General features: G+C 36.4%; 1 protein-coding gene across 5 annotated transcripts in view; it reads right to left on the bottom strand.

The window, feature by feature from the left end:
- TOPBP1 (DNA topoisomerase II binding protein 1) overlaps positions 1 to 19777 on the bottom strand; it is a 77433-nt gene extending 57656 nt beyond the window's left edge. The window contains exons 1-10 of one of the 5 annotated variants that reach the window (XM_060149822.1): positions 19676 to 19777; positions 18945 to 19035; positions 16595 to 16729; positions 14987 to 15130; positions 14131 to 14312; positions 12702 to 12898; positions 11073 to 11252; positions 10164 to 10351; positions 8318 to 8481; positions 7919 to 8169 (exon numbers count right to left, since the gene is read on the bottom strand). In XM_060149822.1, coding sequence (XP_060005805.1) covers positions 7919 to 8169; positions 8318 to 8481; positions 10164 to 10351; positions 11073 to 11252; positions 12702 to 12898; positions 14131 to 14312; positions 14987 to 15130; positions 16595 to 16729; positions 18945 to 19028 — 1525 coding nt within the window. In that variant the 5' untranslated portion in view covers positions 19029 to 19035; positions 19676 to 19777. The remainder of the gene's footprint in view (positions 1 to 7918; positions 8170 to 8317; positions 8482 to 10163; positions 10352 to 11072; positions 11253 to 12701; positions 12899 to 14130; positions 14313 to 14986; positions 15131 to 16594; positions 16730 to 18944; positions 19036 to 19675) is intronic. The other 4 variants (XM_060149818.1, XM_060149819.1, XM_060149820.1 and 1 more) reach the window with 4 other exon arrangements.
- Positions 19778 to 21097: the final 1320 nt, after the last annotated feature.

The following is a 21097-nucleotide window of genomic DNA, read 5'->3' as shown; positions in this document are numbered from 1 at the left end:
ATGTGGAATTTAAGAAAAAAATGTCATGTAGAACGTAGGGGTAAGACAGGAAGAAAGACACAGACCTACTAGACAATGGACTTGAGGATATGGGGAGGGGGAAGGGTAAGCTGTGACAAAGTGAGAGAGTGGCATGGACATATATACACTACCAAACATAAGGTAGATAGCTAGTGGGAAGCAGCCGCATAGCACAGGGAGATCAGCTTGGTGCTTTGTGACCACCTAGAGGGGTGGGATTGGGAGGGAGGGAGACGCAAGAAGGAAGAGATATGGGAACATCTGTATATGTATCACTGATTCACTTTGTTATAAAGCAGAAACTAACACACCATTGTAAAGCAATTTTACTCTGATAAAGGTGTTAAAATTTTTATTATGAAGTATTTAATACATCTAAAAACATATAAAGAATAATGAGTAACCATATACTACTAATCTAGCTATTAGAAAAAATAAAATATTTTACTTGGCCAAAATTCTCTTGTGAATCCCTTCCCATTTTCTTTGTGGTTTACAACATGTATATAACTGTAAGTAATATATACACTACTTCATTTTGTGTGTATTTTGACTTACATAAGTGATACATGGTATGTACTCTTTTGCTATCCTAACCTCAGCATGAGAGATATTCATCTCATCCAAGTAACTGGTTATGAATGTACCACACTGGTATATGAACATACCACAATTTATTTTTCCACCTAAGGATATTTTTATTGTGTTTTTTTTTGGTTTTGCTTTGTTGTTTTGCCAATACAGTACCAACCGTACTGCTGAGATTGTTCTTATGCACGTCTCTGTGCACATGAGCAAGAATTTTTCTAGGGTTGGCTTGGCTGATTCCTGGGATATGTACCTATTCCACTTTCTTACATAATGCATATTGCTTTCTGAATTGTTTGTTCTAGTTTACCACTTTATACTAGAACAATAGTAAGGATTCCTATTGCACATCCTTTCAACATTTAGAATTTCCCATAAGGCTTGAAATTCTTATTAATTTGATGGATGTAAAGTGGGATCTCATTGTGGTTTTAATCTTATAACTGACTGCTAATAAGGTAGAGCATCTTTTTGAGTGTTATTTGACGAATACTTTAAAGTAGTTGGATTTTTCAATCTTATTTTGTGGTCTGTGGTTTTCTATTTTATACAAGTTTTCCTATCTGAGGGTCATAAAGTTACTTTTATGTATATTTTTTAGAGGTCTTAAAGTTTTGCCTTCCCACGTTACGTCTTCAATCCACATGGAGTTGATTTTTGTATTTGATAAGAAGTGTTCAGATTATCCATGTGGATGATCACTTGTTTTCAAACTTTTTATTGAACAGGTCATCCTTTTTCTACTAATTTGCACTGCTGCCCCTGTCATTTATTAAGGGTCTGTTAAATGGGGATCTGTGTTTAAGCTTTTTATTCTGTTCCATTGAGATACTGCAGTGATAAACCATCTTATTATAATAACTTTGTGTAAAATGTTTTGATATCTGAAATAAAAGGACTCTCCAATTTTCTTTACAAAAGTGTCTTACCCTTTTTTGGACCTTTGCTTCTAATTTTTTAAATTAGTTTGTCAGTTTGCATAAATAAGTATGGGAATTTGGTTGGGATTCTATTAAATTTATAATTTGGAGCAGAATTGACAACTTTACAATGAAAAATTCTTCCTTTCCATGAATATAGAATATCAGCATACAGTTTTATCTTTTTTTAATGTTTTTTTTAATGTTTTTCAATAAAGTATAACTACACTCATAAGATCCTGCACATGCTGTGTTATAAGTATTCCTAATTTTTTGTTTTCTATTTATATTACGTTCATTTGTTCTTTTTGATATTTTAATTTTTATGTCTTAAAATTACATTTTTGAACTGTTTGCTGGTATATAAGAATGAAATATTTTTAATATTAGATATATTAAAAGTTTTCTATAGAACATTCTGTGTATTGAGTTGGTTTTTTTTTTGTTTTTTTTAACATCTTTATTGGAGTATAATTGCTTTACAATGGTGTGTTAGTTTCTGCTTTATAACAGTGAATCAGTTATACATATACACATGTTCCCATATCTCTTCCTTCTTGCGTCTCCCTCCCACCTTCCCTATCCCAACCCTCTAGGTGGACCCGCTAGGCAGATGTTTCCCACTAGCTATCTACTTTACATTTGGTAGTGTAAATAAGTCAATGTTACTCTTTCACTTCATCCCAGCTTACCCTGCCCCCTCCCTGTGTCCTCAAGTCCATTCTCTACGTCTGTGTCTTTATTCCTGTCCTGCTCCTAGGTTCATAAGAATCTTTTTTTTTTTTTAGATTCCATATATGTGTTACCATATGGTATTTTTCACTTTCTGACTTACTTCACTCTGTAAGACAGACTCTAGGTGCACCAACCTCACTACAAATAACTCAATTTTGTTTCTTTTTATGGTTGAGTAGTATTCTATTGTATACATTGCCACATCTTCTTTACCCATTCAACTGTCCATGGATACTTAGGTTGCTTCCATGTCCTGGCTATTGCAAATAGTGCTGCAATAAACATTGTGGTACATTAACTCTTTTTGAATTATGGTTTTCTCAGGGTACATGCCCAGTAGTGGGATTGCTGGGTCATAGAGTAGTTCTGTTTTTAGTGTTTTAAGGAACCTCCATACTGTTCTCCATAGTGGCTGCACCAATTTACATTCTCACCAACAGTGCAAGTGGGTTCCCTTTTCTCCACACCCTCTCCAGCATTTATTGTTTGTAGATTTTTTGATGATGGCCATTCTGACAAGTGTGAGGTGATACCTCATTGTAACTTTGATTTGCATTTCTCTAATGATTAATGAGGCTGAGTATCCTTTCATGTGCTTGTTGGCAATCTGTATATCTTCTGTGGAGAAACGTCTATTTAGGTCTTCTGCCCATTTTTGGATTGGGTTTTTTTTTTTTATATTGTGCTGCATAAGCTGCTTGTATATTTTGGAGATTAATCCTTTGTCAGTTACTTCATTTGCAAATATCTTCTCCCATTCTGAGGGTTCTCTTTTCATCCTGTTTATGGTTTCCATTGCTGTGCAAAAGGCTTTACGTTTCATTAGGTTCCATTTGTTTACTTGTTTTTATTTCCATTTCTCTAGGAGGTGGGTCAAAAAGGATCTTGCTGTGATTTATGTCATAGAGTGTTCTATGTTTTCCTCTAAGGGTTTTATAGTGTCTGGCCTTATATTTAGGTCTTTAATCCATTTTGAGTTTATTTTTGTATATGGTGTTAGGGAATGTTCTAATTTCATTCATTTACACGTAGCTGTCCAGTTTTCCCAGCACCACTTATTGAAGAGGCTGTCTTTTCTCCATTGTATATTCTTGCCTCCTTTATGAAAGATAAGGTAACCATTATAGGCAGGGGTTTATCTCTGGGCTTTCTATCCTGTTCCATTGATCTCTCTGTGTTTGTGCCAGCACCATACTGTCTTGATTACTGTAGCTTTGTAGTATAGTCTGAAGACCGGGAGCCTGATTCCTCCAGCTGTGGCTTTCTTTCTCAAGATTCCGTTGGGTATTTGGGTTCTTTTGTGTTTCCATACAAATTGTGAAATTTTTTGTTCTAGTTCTGTGAAAAATGCCATTGGTAGTTTGATAGGGATTGCATTGAATCTGTAGATTGCTTTGGGTACTATAGTCATTTTCACAATATTGATTCTTCCAAAGCAAGAATATGGTGTATCTCTGTGTTTGTATCATCTTTAATTTCTTTCATCAGTGTCTCATAGTTTTCTGCATACAGGTCTTTTATCTCCTTAGGTAGGTTTATTCCTAGGTATTTTATTCTTTTTGTTGCAATGGTAAATGGGAGTGTTTCCTTAATTTCTCTCAGATTTTCTGTCGTCAGTATATAGGAATGCAAGAGATTTCTGTGCATTAATTTTGTATCCTGCTACTCTACCAAATTCATCAATTAGCTCCAGTAGTTTTCTGGTAGCATCTTTAGGATTTTCTATGTATAGTATCATGTCATCTGCAAACAGTGCCAGTTTTACTTCTTCTTTTCCGATTTGGATTCCTCTTATTTCTTTTTCTTGTCTGACTGCTGTGGGTAAAACTTCCAAAACTATGTTGAATACTGCTGAGAGTAGGCACCCTTGACTTGTTCCTGATCTTAGAGAAAATGGTTTCAGTTTTTCACCTTTGAGAAGGATATTGACTGTCAGTTTATCATATATGTCCTTTATTAAGTTGAGGTAGGTTCCCTCTGTGCCCACTTTCTCGTGAGTTTTTGTCATAAGTGGGTGATGAATTTTGTCGAAAGCTTTTTCTGCATCTACTGAGATTACCATATGGTTTTTATCCTTCAATTTGTTAATATTGTGTATCACATTGATTGATTTGTGTATACTGAAGAATCCTTGCATTCCTTAGATAAACCCCACTTGATCATGGTGTATGACCCTTTTAGTGTGCGGTTCGATTCTGTGTGCTAGTATTTTGTTGAGGATTTTTGCATCTATGTTCATCAGAGATATTGGCCTGTAGTTTTCTTTTTTTGTGACATCTTTGTCTGGCTTTGGTATCAAGGTGATGGTGGCCTTGTAGAATGAGTTTGGGAGTGTTCTTCCCTCTGCTATATCTTGGAAGCGTTTGAGAAGGATAGGTGTTAACTCTTCTCTAAATGTTTGATAGAATTCGCCTGCGAAGCCATCTGGTCCTGGGCTTTTGTTTGTTGGAAGATTTTTAATCACAGTTTCAATTTCAGTGCTTGTGATTGGTCTGTTTATATTTTCTATTTCTTCCTGGTTCAGTCTTGGAAGGTTGTGCTTTTCTAAGAATTTGCCCATTTCTTCCAGGTTGTCCATTTTATTGGCATAGAGTTGCTTGTAGTAATCTCTCATGATCCTTTGTATTTCTACAGTGTCAGTTGTTACTTCTCCTTTTTCATTTCTAATTCTGTTGATTTGTCTTCTCCCTTTTTTTCTTGATGAGTCTGGCTAATGGTTTATCAATTTTATCTTCTCAAAGAACTAGCTTTTAGCTTTATTGACCTTTGCTATCGTTTCCTTCATTTCTATTTCATTGATATCTGATCTGACCTTTATGATTTCTTTCCTTCTACTAACTTCGGGGTTTTTTTGTCCTTCTTTCTCTAATTCCTTTAGGTGTAAGGTTAGGTTGTTTGAGATATTTCTTTTTCCTTCAGGTAGCATTGTATTGCTATAAACTTCCCTCTTAGAACTGCTTTTGCTGCATCCCAGAGGTTTTGTGTCATGGTGTTTCTATTGTCATTTGTTTCTAGGTATTTTTTGATTTCCTCTTTGATTTCTTCAGTGATCTCTCGGTTATTTAGTAGTGTATTGTTTAGCCTCCATGTGTTTGTATTTTTTACAGATCTTTTCCTGTAACTGATATCTAGTCTCATAGCATTGTGGTTGGAAAAGGTACTTGATACTATTTCAATTTTCTTAAATTTACTAAGGCTTGATTTGTGACCTATGATATGGTCTATCCTGGAGAATATTCCATGAGCACTTGAGAAGAAAGTGTATTCTTCTGCTTTGGGATGTAATGTCCTATAAATACCAATTAAGTCCATCTTGTTTAATGTCATTTAAAGCTTGTGTTTCCTTATTTATTTTCATTTTGGATGATCTCTTCATTGGTGAAAGTGAGGTGTTAATACCCCTACTATGATTGTGTTACTGTCGATTTCCCTTTTATGGCTGTTAGCATTTGCCCTATGTATTGAGGTGCTCCTATGTTGGGTGCATAAATACTTAAAATTGTTATATCTTCTTCGAGTGATCCCTTGATCATTATGTAGTGTCTTTTTGGTCTCCTGTAATAGTGTCTATTTTAAAGTCTATTTTGTCTGATATGAGAATTGCTACTCCAGCTTTTGATTTCCATTTGCATGGAGTATCTTTTTCCATCCCCTCAGTTTCAGTCTGTATATGTCCCTAGATCTGAAGTGGGTCTCTTGTAGACAGCATATATATGGGTCTTGTTTTTGTATCCATTCAGCCAGTCTATGTCTTTTGGTTGGAGCATTTAATCCATTTACATTTAAGGTAATTATCGATATGTATGTTCCTATTCCCATTTTCTTAATTGTTTTGGGTTACTGTAGGTCTTTTCCATCTCTTGTGTTTCCTGCCTAGAGAAGTTCCTTTAGCATTTGTTGTCAAGCTGGTTTTGTGGTGATGAATTCTCTTAGTTTTTGCTTGTCTGTAAAGGTTTTAATTTCTCTGTTGAATCTGAATGAGATCCTTGTGGGTAGAGGAATCTTGGTTGTAGGTCTTTCCCTTTCATCACTTTAAACATGTCCTGCCACTCCCTTCTGTCTTGCTGAGTTTCTACTGGAAGATCAGCTGTTAACCTTATGGGGATTCCCTTGTATGTTATTTGTTGCTTTTCCGTTGCTGCTTTTAATATTTGTTCTTTGCATTTAATTTTTGATAGTTTGATAAATATGTGTCTTGGCGTGTTTCTCCTTGGATTGATCCTGTATGGGACTCTCTGCGCTTCCTGGACTTGACTGACTATGTCGTTTCCCATGTTAGGGACATTTTCAACTATAATCTCTTCCAATATTTTCTCAGTCCCTTTCTTTTCCTCTTCTTCTTCTGGGACCCCTATAATTCGAATGTTGGTGCGTTTAATGTCCCAGAGATCTCTGAGACTGTCCTCAATTCTTTTCATTCTTCTTTTTGTTTATTCTGCTCCCTGGCAGTTACTTGCACCATTTTATCTTCCAGCTCACTTATCCGTTCATCTGCCTCAATTATTCTGCTATTGATTCCTTGAGTATTTTTAATTTCAGTAATTGTGTTGCTCATCACTGTTCGTTTGCTCCTTAGTTCTTCTAGATCCTTGATAAATGTTTTTTGTATTTCCTCCATTCTGTTTTTGAGATTTTGAATCATTTTTACTATCATTACTCTGCATTCTTTTTCAGGTAGGTTGCCTATTTTGTCGTCATTTATTTGTCTTGCAGGTTTTTACCTTGCTCCATCGTCTGCAACATAGTTTTTTGGTTTTTTTTTGTTTTTTTTTTTTGATGGGTGGTGCTGTATTCCTGTCTTACTGGTTGTTTGGCCTGAGATGTCCAGCACTGGAGTCTGCAGGCAGTTGGATAGAGCCAAGTCTTGGTGCTGAGATGAGGACCTCCAGGAGGTGTCACTCCAATTAATATTCTCTGGGGTCTGATGTTCTCTGTTAGTCCAGAGATTTGAACTCAGAGCTCCCACCACAGGAGCTCAGGCCTGACCTCCGGCCTGGGAACCAAGATTCCGTAAGCCTCATGGGGGAGGGGAGGGGAGGGGAGGGACAGATCAGTACAATATCAAAGAATAGAAAACAAAATACAATTAGAAAGATATGAAATATATTAGAAAAAATAAAAGTATAATTGAAACAACTGTAACAAAATAAAACCACAACAGAAAAAAAAAAGGGTGGAGGGCGGGAACAAGGCAAAACGAGAGAAGAATAACAAAGTATAAAGAGTAAAAAAATAAGAAATGTTGCCCACAACTCTTTACTGGCAATTTTGCTTACCACACTGAGACTACATCCTGAGATGGTAGTCTACAGTGCAGCATTATACCCATCAAAGAGCACAATTACCAAGTAAGAGGCATTTGTTACAAGGTTAAAATAAAAGTTCAGGGCTTTACAAACTCACACAAACCAAGTAATGCCTGTGTATAAAACAGATCTAAGAGGAACAAGTGAGTTGAAGAGAGAAGAGGGAGTCAGAAGGTCCAGAATCCCTTAGCCTTGCCTGCTTAAAAAAAAGAAGTGACACACACAAAACTTCAAGGGAAGAAAAACGTTAGTTTAACTAAATTCTAGAGAACCTGGCAGAAATCACATATGTATGTATTCTGCTACCAAAATATTTAATGACTGTAAACACTAATCACTCTTTCTTACCTATGGTTGGGTTATTAGTCGCATATTGAGAGAGCAGATCTTCATCAGTTTCCTCATGCTTTTCATTTGGAGCAAAGTCTTTCTTAGAGAAGCTGCTCTTCTTCCTTTTTAAAAGGGTTGTTTTACTTTCAGGTTGGTCTGAAACTGGAATTTCCACGGGCTGGTAGTTAGCATGGATATATGGCTCTTCAGGAAGCATATTACCTTTACTAAAACACTCTAGCAACCATTTTGCTCCCACTACATGAGGCCTACAAAAATAGTACACAGTTATATATTAGTTTAAACTATAAGGACCACAATCCCACTTGCCATGCAGTTTACATAATTGCCAGGACATGCAATTTAAAAAAAATTATCACAGAGTAGAAATTGCTTTGAATTAAAAACTGACAAAACCTGTGGGCTGATTTATCCCAAAACTGCTTCAATTCATCATCATAATCTCCCACAATAACATGAGTTACATCTTCATTGAGCTGATTAAAGCGAACTCCACCTCCACTGTTAATAAGTCTTCTCAGTTTATCTAGCTTTCTGCCACTAAAACCGCAAAGATAGATCTGCAAAGAAAGAAAACATTTACTTTAGATTAATGTATTTAAAATGGCTTATTTCTCTCAATAGAAACCTATTTATTAAAAGCATATATCTAAATCCATTGTGCGTAAACAAGACAACTCTTGTTTACACTTTAAGATACATTAAGAAGTGACGTATATTCTGAAGGTTTGAATTTTAAAATATTCTTAAATTTTATCATTTCTTCACAATCCCATAGCGTTATTACCCTTTACAGTAGACACTACTTGATAAGTATTCTGAGGCTTTAAATAAAATAGAAGCCAGAATAATTCAATTATCTTCTGAACATTAGTGCATAGCAATTTCTAAAATCAGGTAGCTTCTTAAATTGTTCTTACCACTTTTAAATTTTAAAGTAATTACAGAAATAAACTGGCATTAAACACTTGAATTCAGAAAAGCTAGGTTTAAATTTTGGTTCAGCTGCCAATGATTAACCACATGACCAGCTCAAGATACTCAGACTCTTTAAACCAATTTTCTTACTTATATATTGAGATATCTTTTTCACAGAGTTGATTAAACAAGAAAATTTAAGTCAAAGAGCTAAGCAGAATGCTTAGGATGATATGTAAGCAGTAACTTATTTTTAACTATCAATATGTATATATATACTTTTGGAGGCACGGATGGGGTTATGTATGTATTTAAACCAATTTAATCAATATAACAATCTTCTTCAACTCTATTTTACATAACGTGTCTTTAAAAAACTTCTTAATGACCAATCTATTCCTAACTGCATTTATATCCCAAACTAAATAACCACCATCACTAGAATACACTTTAACAAAAATGAGGAATCATATGTTTTTCTATACGAATAATTAAGTCATATTCAGAATTAGTATAGTCTAGATAAAAGATTACACAACACACTTCCTGTTCTGCTAGTAAACTGCTAAGTTTTAAAAGTATAGAAAGGAAGGTAATTTGCCCAATTTCCTTAACAATAAAATAAGGTTAAATCTTTGCTACTCTAGAATTAATGCTTAGCCTACTGATTCTACAAACAAGAATATATTAAGTATTCAGTTCTAGGAGATATATATATGATGATCCCATCAAAGGCACTTATAAGATAGTTACTCAGACACTAAAAAATAAAATAGCCCAAGAGATATTAAACAAAGCAGTACACCTAATGGTTAGGAATATAGGCTTTGGAGTAGATGTCTGGCTACTTAATGTCTGTGAGATTCTGAACAGGAACTTTAATCCTCTAAGTATCAGTCTCAATATTATCTGTTTTAGAGTTATCTGTGGGAATTAAATGGGATTATATATAAAACGTATCAACAATGTATATGAAATAATTAGCACACTGTCTAGTATGTTATAAACACTTAATAAATGATAGTTATAAATAAAAATTCATTAAGTGGTTCAGAAACTAAATGCTCTCAAAACACAGTAGATGGAAAGATTAAGGTAGTTATTAGGAAGGTTCAGAGAAGAGTTGAAAAAAATGATATGAACTTTTAATGGATGAGAGATGAAGGTACACCCCAGGCGTAGAGCCCCTAAGCTAAAAGATAGACATGGCCTAATGAGTGCATCTGCTTAGCTAGAGTGGAGGGCTTATGTAAATGAGGAACAAGCCCAACTCTAAAGGGTCTTCAAAGTGAAGCTACAAGTACTAAAGTATATTATCACTTACTGCATTTATTACATGATAAAGACATACCCGACAACCATCTAATAAATCTTCAGGTGCCTGAAATGCACTGACATCCAGATTTTCAAGTGTAGGCTCCACTTTGCTATTAAGAACTGAACTACATATCGATTCATTTATGCAACTTGCACTGATGTTGGAAATATGGCTGACATCTGAAAGAGCATAACCTACATATTGAAAACAAAGATGTAATTTATGGAGATAAAATAATTGTGATTACATATTTTCCTACACATGAACTTTTCTTATACAAAAAGAGCCATGAACAATTTCTAAAGTAAGATTCAAATGCTTTTACTGAAATCTTGGTGGCAAAGTATGAAAAGGGAAAATGAAACTAATTAAGGCTCATATCTTATTTAAATGAAAATATATTTAATACATTCTCTTAATAGTGACTTGCTTCCAATAAAAATCTGAAGTTGCTGGCTTTAAGGTCCAGGAAAGTTACATTTGAAAAAAAATTTATAACATTTGTTAAATTGCCAACATTAATACCTCCAAAACAGAAATGGTTTTAAATTTTATATGAATACAGATGATCTATAACAATTGCAGCAAACTAATAAAGAAAATGTACTAATACCTGCCAGTCAAGTTTTAAAAAATTAATTCTCTTAAGTCTTTATTAACATTCTTAATTTCTTTAATAATCTTGTGCATTACATGAGCGTATGAAAGTACGCACTCATTATAAAAAGAAATATCAGGAGTTCTGGACTAATTTTTTAATACAATTCGGTTATTTTATTATACAATTATACCTGGAAGCATAGCAAGAAAAGATGGAATTTCCTACTGTACCTCCCTGATCCTATTAACAAATCAATTCTTACACAGAAAACTGTCTTAAAACTGATTGTTTACTTTAATCCGAAAGAGACTTACTATTAGTTGTGTTGATCTGGCCAGTAGGAGTTGAAGTATCAGGCATAGTCTTTGCTTCTGGTCTAGGCTCTGTCTTATATATGGATTCATCCTGACAAAAACCTTTCTCAACACTGTCAAAAAACCACTGCACAGTCACACAGTGTACATTCCATCTCCTGGCACATTCATATTTTTGACCTATTATGTTCATTAAGAAAGAGAAACAGAGAGAGAGAGAAATGCAAACCATTAAAATCTTTGCAGAAATATTTAAATGACAGGTTATAAAAAAAATCTACCTGGGACAAAATTAAAGTTACCAGCAATTACTCTTACTTTTAACAGTATGCTATAGTGTATTAAAAGGTAATATATTAGGTTATTGCTCAATTATATTTTCTATGTGTTGTTAAATACACATGCTATGATGCTATGCGAGGGGGTTTATCTTTTACAAAACTGCACAGAGACAGAGGCAACTGTGGGGTAACTCAATATTTTCGAGTACAGCCTCCATCATTTAAATTCTTTAAACCATTTTCTTCATCTGTAACATGGGGATAACTCACAGAATTATGTGGTTTAATAAACTGTATAAAATAACCGTGAAAATTATAAATGTCTGCAATATAAAAAACAGTAACTTTCAAGAGACTATTCCTATGTCAACAGGATTCTACTTGAAGTCCAGGACAGAGAGGCAAATAGTTAAATAAGTCATATTAAAAATACGTATCTTTTATTGCCTTAAAAAAACTTTTTAACACAATGTATTTTGAAACGGTATAGAGAAACTGAGGACAATATATAGTAAACAAGAAAGGTTTCTTTGACGTTCATGAGAGCTGAGAGATGTACTGTCTTTAGATTCAGAAAACCAATAGCAGTTATCAACTTTACTCACAATCATAATATCATAATTGGCCATACCCAAAGTTCTCACTTAAAGACAATTATTAATTTTAATTTTTTCCCTAATTTTACTTATTTAGGGAGCTTAATGAAACACAGTACAGATATAAAAAGATATAATAAAAATATTAATAAAACTCTGCTCTTATCAATTTTTATATATTTTAAGAGTACTGGTAAAAAATATTCTCCAGAATAAAGGTTATAGAACACCAAAATTAACTGCAATTTTAAGGAATTCTTCTTCTTGGTAATATATTTTTCTTCTTTTAGTTGTCTCATGTTCTGCAAGGTGCATCTTCAAGTTAAAACTTGTAGTTCATTGAGTAAGGTTGATTCATTCAACTAAAAACTAAGCCAAGCCTTTAAAATTTATAATTAGAAAGAAATGTAATTTAGCGACATCTATTAGCTTTCTTGTTATTCATTCAAATCTCTCATCTCTTAAGTACTGGGTAACTGTGTGGGGACTTAAAAAACAAACAAAAAAAGATCTGAAAATAAATTTAGATAAAACCCCACTGGAAATTTTTGTTTTTTAATATTTATTCAATGACCTGATAAAGACTTGGGAAGTCATGTAAGTTTTCTAAAGATTATAAACCAAACTATGTTTGCAAGAAAAAAAACCATAGCAGATTTATGACATGTCAGAAGTAAAAGGTATTCTATAATGATCTTAAAATGTTAAATAGTAGAAAATGTTGCATTTGTTCATTTGGGAAACAGTTTTACCTTTTGGTTCTTGCACAATGAGGTGTGTACACTCATTCATTTTCAACTGTCCCATATATTGACCTCCATGCTTAACTGTGAGTTGCTGAACTGCTTTCCTGTCTAAGCCACGTAAGCCAGTGACACAGATTATGCAACCAAGAAAAATAGGACACTTGAAGTCTTCCATGTCTATATCGGTATATCTAACTATTTTTCTGGGGTAAACAAACAATAAAAAAGAAAAAAACATTAACATATTAAATATACCAGATAGTTTAAATTTACCAGAAGAATAATGACAAACAACAGAAATATCACTAATGCTTTCCTCATTTTTTAGGATTTTAATCATTATTAAGAAAAGGGAAACTGATAAACACACTTCAAATGATACTAATTGCTCATGTAGCTCAAACCATGTCTCTAATAAAAACTAATGTTTCAGAGTCTCTCAAATAAAACTGTTTTACGGGAAAATATATATTTCATTAACTGTAAATCCATGCTGGTGAAAGTGGTGCATTTTCGAAAATTATAAATCTAAATTTCTACCTAAAAACCCAAAGGTTCCTTGGTTGCCTACTAGAAAAACAGACTTTTAATTCCTCCATTATACTATACAAATAATAAGGAATGCTTCTTGGCAGAATGCCAACAAAAATATCATCATCATTCTGTTGCCGTGCTAGGCAGATGTGCTGACGAAACAGGCTAGGACGAAACACAACGTGGAGGCGTGTTTAGGATGTGCTAGATGGTGTTGAAAGGAAGACTGGAAAATGCCTGTTTAATTCAAACAGTGGTACCTGGACTTATTGGTTGTTAATCTAATTCTAATGGAAACTCAATTCTATCTTTTGAAATAGGCTCTAAGCTCCATGAGGGCAGGGATGCTGTCCTGTTCTGCTCTCCACTTATATCTAATGCCTAACTCAGGCCAGGTACATAAAATGGGCTCAGTTAATGTTTACTGAATGATCACATCTCAGTTAATGGCTTATATGTGTTTATATTCAACCTTAAATATGTCTTTTTTGGGAGGGAATACGAATGCCAAAGTGGCTAAAATTTACTCTCCATCTTAACATGTTAGCACAGTACTGAAGGATAAATGCAACATAAAAGCTACAGTTGCCACACTGATTTTCTCAACTATTTTATAAATGTTTACTTCTGAAAACCATTTTATTATCAAAGCATTGCTTACCTTGTAGCTAATGCTAAAGCCCATAGCCCATTCCACCTATCAACTTATACCTTGATAATAAGAGCTTGTAGATTACCTTTTGTTTTCATTGGAGAGAAGAGTAATGATCCTATTTTTGTCCCCAAATAACAAATCCAAAGAGGATACCATAAAACCTCCCCTATGAAAACCCACAATGTGCCAAAGTGATTGAATGTATCATTTATTCAAATCTAGAAAATATCTGAACATCTTTCTTACTTCTCTTGTGACTTCTCCCAAAGTGTCTTTACCCAAGAAGGAAGTAAAATAGGTTTCTTCAGGTTTGCAGCAACTAAATACTTTTTGCTACCAACTTCTCCTGCAATAAGGTGAGTTACTGATATGTTAAGGTCTCTGTATATGCGTCCACCCATCATTTGTACATATTTATGAACTTCTTCCTATAGCCCCAAAAGAAAATATACTGTTAATACTGAAACAAACAATATCTCTTCCATTTTTTTATACAATATCCCATAAACATCTTTTGTTGTTAGCTTGAATGCACAAATGTTTCTCACCACTATAAAGTTAAATAATTAATGAAACTACTTTTTGGAAGATAAAGTATAAATTTTAGAATAATTACCTTTATATACATTATTTTCCTACATTTATCTCTTGCAACTCCATGAATTTAATTATGTTGGTTCTACAGTAAACACTATATATTTTAATATACTACATACACATTGATACTTAAAAATATACAAATTATATATAGAATATATAAAAACATATATTATATGTAAATCTCAATCCTTTTTTAAAAGATTAAGCAACTACGGTGGAAAAATGTGACTCAAAAACAAACAGGGAAAATTACACAGGGAAAAAAGTGAGTTTCCTTTTTAAATCAAAACAAAAAACTTCAACTAGCCAGTTTGCAATAAAAGATTCCACTGTATTCAATTTATTAAAAAATAAAAAAAGATATACACTGTCATCTTGACTTAGTTATCAGTCATAAACACCAAGTCAAGGTCTTTCAAAATATACCCTACACAGTGAAAAGTTAAGTGTGGAAATACATACATATTGACCATGATATTCCACTCAATACCGCAACACCTACCCTTTTATCATTTTCCAGGCTTGTACAAGATATGGTTACATCAGACATAACCATGTTATAAACTGGATGTTCAGCTCTTGGGACACATCGTTGATGGTGCATACAAAATATGACTACTTGAGGACCAACAATTCTGCAGCCAAGCTACAAAAACAGAGAAAGTTTACTAAGTAGAAAAAGACCTCCAGTCTTATAAAATTACATTTTGTAATACTGTATTTACCAATTCTTTACAGAAGTTGATGACCACTGCAGAAAAACCACCAAATTTTTACAAGAAAAAAAAATAACCATTATATAACTTCTCAGACACATCACACGTTAACACAAGCAAATCAAACAATGCAGGCTATCAAAAGAAATAAGCTCCAAAAGCCACACTCACTCAAAATTGCCATTAAAATTTTAATTTCTGAAACAAACACAATCTTAGTGATAGGAGATATGAGCAACAGTCTTATGCCATAATAATTAGGAAATATCTCCATTTACTTTTCAAATGAAGCAGCCAGCCAATGAAGCGGTTAAAAAGTGCTGAGAGCCCAACTAACCCCCCTGTAAAAAACCTATTCTGCTACAAAAAATGTATAATCCTAGGCAGTTCCTACATTTGTTTTTTAAATACTTTGTTCGCAACTCAATGTCTTTCCAAGGAAGACCTACAAAGACTTCTCCTAAGGTATCACTTTCATTGATAACTGAGAAACGTGACAATCTTGCTCAACATCAGCACATCCAACCCAGACTAAACAGCCTACAGCTGCCAAAGTCACCAAAGCATGACCGATATAAATATCTACAGGGTAAATGATTATTGCTATCTTTTCCATCAGTCATAAGAAAACTGAGTTTTCGATGCTATTGATTCTATCTTACAAGCGGTGTTATTTCCAAAAGGAGGGTAAGACCAACAATGCTTTTGGCAAAGGTGGGCACAGACCTTCCATATACTGTACAGAGAGTACTGCATCTACCTACTCTTCTATGCTTTCTTCTCCTTCAAACAAGAATCACTTCTTTGTAATCTGGATGTAATTACAGCCAGTTTACTTTTATTTCAATGCTTCTCTCTTGTCCAGACACCAAAAAAGTAATGAGTCAGTAGACTCTAGAATCAACAAAAAGAAATAAGATGGCTCAATGGTATATTAGCAATGCTCGGCCCCCAAATGCTTCCTTTAGCATATAATTTTTCAGACCCTATACAAAGTACAGGTACTAAAATTCAAGAGCACACAAGAAAGACAGTAAGTAACCCAGGATTATGTTGAAGTCTTTTCCTACTCTACTATTTTTCCCTAATATATCTTGCAATCAAACTGAGTTTAAGTACAGTAGAACTTCATCAATAAAATGCTTCATTACTACAGGGTTAAATTATTCTAAGTGAAGTTAAATTCCCTGAAATATAAAAATTACATACTAACCAAAGCCTACTGTAATATGATTTACCTTGAAAAATACTATTCTGGTCTTCCAAAACCAAAGGATTCCTCTCAATTCATAATTTGCAAAATACTTCATGATCAGTAAAGAACTTACGTCCACTGAAGCAAAAACAAACCAAAAAACAGACTACCTGAAAGAACACACTAAAAGTTAGCAAACCTTTTTGAGATGATCAAAGACTTTGCCACTAAAAGGGTCACAGATATAAAGTGATCTATCATTCTCCTTCATTTTCAATGCCTCTTCTTCTGTAATAATCTGAAGATATTCTTCTGATTGGAACTCTTTCATTGACTGAAAGAAAAAGTAAGAATGCATATGAAATAATTCACCTGTATTTATGTCCTATGAACTCTATCTTTAAAATCCATCTCAAAACCAGCCTTTCTCCTATTGAAAGGAACCGTCATCTCTCACTAGACCTGTGCAGAAGTCTCCAAAGTGGTTCCTTCTCCCTCCCTTCCCCTAAATCTGTTCTCTACCCAGCAGCTGGTAATCTTTTTAACAATACAAAAAAGGTCATGTCACCCTGTTAAAAACCTCCAGTGGGGCTTCCCTGGTGGTGCAGTGGTTGAGAGTCCGCCTGCCGATGCAGGGCACACGGGTTCGTGCCCCAGTCCGGGAAGATCCCATATGCCGCAGAGCGACTGGGCCCGTGAGCCATGGCCACTGAGCCTGCGCGTCTGGAGCCTGTGCTCCGCACACAACAGTGAGGGGCCCACGTGCCGCAAAACAAACAAACAAACAAAAAACCTCCAGCAGCTTCCCATCACACTCAGAATAAAATCCACGTTTCTTACAATTGCCTACAAGACCGTAGAGTCTGGCCCCTGCCTATCTCCCCACACTTACCTTCTTCCTCTAATCCCTTTTGCTCCCTCTTCCCTAGCCACTCCTGCTTTCTTTTGCAACCTAGAACAAACTAAGCATGACCTCATTTAGAGGTTTTACTCTTTTTCCCGCTGCCTGGAATACTCTTCCCCCCAGGACTTCACCTGACTTACCTTACTTCAACCACATCTGCTCACATGTCACTTCCTCAGAGATGCCTTTCCTTATCATCCTTTTCTAAAATATTCTTTCCCTATCCCTCTAGTGTATTTTATGAAGAAAAATAACATAGATAGTATATATATATATATATATATACACACACATACACACACACACGTATACACATACTGTTTTTGTCTCTCTCCCTTCTAAGAATGAAAATTTCATGATCTATCTTGTTTGCCAAAATATCCTGGCTCCCAGTAAACACTCGAATATTTTTTGAACAAATTTTGAAGTCCTTACATTAAATACTTAGGGTGATCCTTTTAAAACGATTAAGTCAGATCATGTTACTCTTCCGATTAAAAGCCCCCAGTGGCTCTCCATCTCACTGGAAGAAAAAGCCAAAGTCTTTACCATGGCCCACAAGGCCCTTCATGACCTCCTTACTCTAAAGCACACCTTAGCATTCTAAAGCACACCTTAGCATTCTTTCCACCTCCCTTCTTCACTACACTACAGCCACACTAAAGCAGGACAGACACCGTAAGCACTTTCCCAGGGTTTGTGTATGATTATTTCCTCTGCCTGAAACCTTCCTCTGCAGATATCCACATGGCTCATTTTCTCACCTCCTTCAAGTATACTCAAGTATCATCTTCTCCATAAAGTCTACCCTGATCACACTCCATTTAAAATAAATTGTAACTTTCCCTTCTCCCCCAACAAACAACCTCCAGAACACCTTAACTGCTTTGTTTTTCTCTTCCCATAGCACTTGGCACCTTTAACATTACAGTTTACTCATTTATATGTCTGATTAATGTCTATTTCCTCCAGCTAGAATAGAATGTAAGCTCTGAGAAAGTATGGATATTTGCCTGCTCTCATCACTGATATATCCCAAGTACTAGAACAGTGCTTCTTAGATGATGGACATTCAATAATTGTTTGCTCAATGAATGAACTTTAAAGAAAAACCTGCTACAACAGCGTTCCTTAAACTTTAACGTACACAGGATCTTGTTAAAAAGCAGATTCCAACTGGTAAGTCTGAGTTGGGGTCCAACTCTCAGGCCATGGTGATGCTACTGTGGTCTGTGAGTAGCAAGGCTCTACACTACCTAGATAATATAATACTGTACATAATGAGACATAGTTAACAATTAACAACAACAAAAATGAAGTGTAACCAATATAGGACTGACTCAAATTTTTTCAACACACAAAGGTCTATGGTTAGTAGACAAAAGAAAACAATTTCCAAGAATAGTAGGTCCATCACTGTCAATAGAAATGTCATTAAAGATTTCAAGCCCCCCAAAATACAGTGATATACTAATATCAATTCAAAACTGTGTAACAATGAGATACTTAAGAATGTAGACTACAGTAAAACTATCATGAAAATAAAATAACTATGACTAAGACAAAAAGGCCTAATAAATCAAAAACACTAAAAACAAGAAAATGAATTCACAGCATCAAACAAGACATTTTCAAGTAGTCTTACCTCAAGAGCTTTAAAAAAACATTCAGAATTGTCTGAAGACTTTAAAAACTTCACAAAAAGCGGTTCTTTGTCATTGTGGGACATTTCTGAACTGTCAAAATAAAGGAACCATGAACAAGAACAAAAACACATTACATATTAAGTTAAATGTTTTAAAGCACCTATTCTTCTGCGAAGACAAGAATGCCACAGCACAAACATTCCGGCCTTGCCCATGAATTCGTCCATTACGATTTGTAACAAACACTGGAATGTGAGTACAATCAAGGAAAAAGATGACAACACCAATCCTTGCAAATCAGAGAACGAAATTAATGTACGCTAAACTGAATATATCCAGGACCTTTGCTCTGGGGCTAAGTCCCCTAAGCCAATAGTCATTCAATTGCATTATGCTTAAGGATGCTCAGAACGAATCGGTCCCTGTGGGTATCCGCGGCCCTCGAGGTAGGTTCAGCCCTCAGTAAACGGACTTCAAATATAAACATGAAAGCCAGCCAGCAAAGTCAGGCGCCTAAAAGGCCGGACGCTCTAGCTCCCCAGGTCCCAGGGAAAGGCCCGGCTCTCGGTCCAGCAGCAGTTACTCCCTCTCCGGCGTCTAAGTCCTATCCGCCGGTCCAGGGGCCGGTTACAAGGTCCGGAAACCAGGGCTCGGAAGGCCAGAGGCAGCATCGCGACCCCCCAGCGGGGCGGCGGGAGGGAGCTGGGTCCTTACGCCGAGCCTCACTCACCTCGGTGGAGCCTGGGAGTCTCCAGGCGGCGAGTGGGGGGCCCCGCGGCCCGTGGGACGGCGGCTGGAGTCGGGCGCCAGCCCGGCGCACAACCGCCGCCCCCTGCGGCGCCCCCGGCCCTAGCAAGCGCAGACCCGGAAATTGCCGAACCGCGACCCAACTTTCGCGCCAGCCGCGCGGACGCGCCCGCCCCTTCCGGCGGAAGTGACGCCACCGCAGTTGCGGGAGGAGGGCGGAGACGTAAGGCTGCGGAGGTGGGTGGGGCGCGTGGCGCGCTGGGCCGGGGGCAAGGGGTACCAGGAGCGTTGAGGTCGGAGCCTCGAGGTGGGAGCCTGGCGATCAGGGCTTGCAAGCGCGGGCCTGTGCTCCGCTGGGAGCTGGCCAAGCGCCCACGGCTAGCGGGTGGGGCCGCAGGCCAGAAGTTCCTTAGAGGAGGCCCTAGCACATCAAAAAATATAGGCAGGAAAAAGGTTTCTTTAATAAATGTTTTATACTGAGAAACCATATATTATCATCCAAAACAACTCTGTGAGGCAAATAGTGGTATCTCCATTTTACAGATGTAAAAACTGAGGCTTAGGGAAGGTATATGACGGGTTCAAGGTCACAGTAAGTGGTAGAATTAAGACTGCATCCAAGTCTTTTTGATTCCATGGACTGGCGGACTGGATTCTTTTTCCTCCAGTATAGTCCGAATGTACTCACCAGCTACCACAGCCAAGAGGTCTAAAGGGAAGAAAGATGTCAGGATGACGTGAATTACACACCTGGTGCAAAGAGGTCTTTGCCAACTTCTTCAGGAGTGCCACACCACCCCCTTCAGTGAGCATCTCATTTTCTTTCTCTGTAATTCCCCGAGTGTTGGGCAGATTCTGGGATGGAACCTAATGTTCAAATAGCACAGGTCAGGGGAGAGGAGGTGAAATAGGACTGCAGGATCTCCGCTTGTTGACGGCCAATGACAAACTGCTTAGTTAGTGTTTTTCCTCATTTTATTCTTGACTACTGAGATTGAGAAAATCAGGACTTGAGTAATGTGACAGTTTCATGACCTGTACTTCAGTTGTTTTTAGTGTCTCAAGATGGCAAAGATCAGCAGTGTGTGGACACACCTGTGGAACGTGAGTCAGAATCAGTAACACTGAGGCTCAAAGGTAAAGGCCTGTTGTCAGGGAGGGAGTGAGGAAAGCCTTACAAATAAACCAAAGTTAGTAGAGTTGTTAAACAAAAAGAGAGAGAGAGAGATGACACTGCCACAGTCCATCGTGAAGGAGCAGGTCTGTCGTGGGGCATGTCACAGTGGACAGAGGGCTCCTGCTTGGACTGCTTCTGCTCACTCTGCTTAGCAGTCCTCTAGAACATGCACATCGCTGGCCACATCACGTAGATGGGCAAGTGAGGCTCAGGGACGGTGTGACTTGC

Source organism: Lagenorhynchus albirostris, chromosome 5, assembly GCF_949774975.1.
Source record: "Lagenorhynchus albirostris chromosome 5, mLagAlb1.1, whole genome shotgun sequence".
NCBI lineage: Eukaryota > Metazoa > Chordata > Mammalia > Artiodactyla > Delphinidae > Lagenorhynchus > Lagenorhynchus albirostris.
Note: the sequence above shows the minus strand (reverse complement) of the source record. Positions and strands in the feature narration are given on the sequence as shown.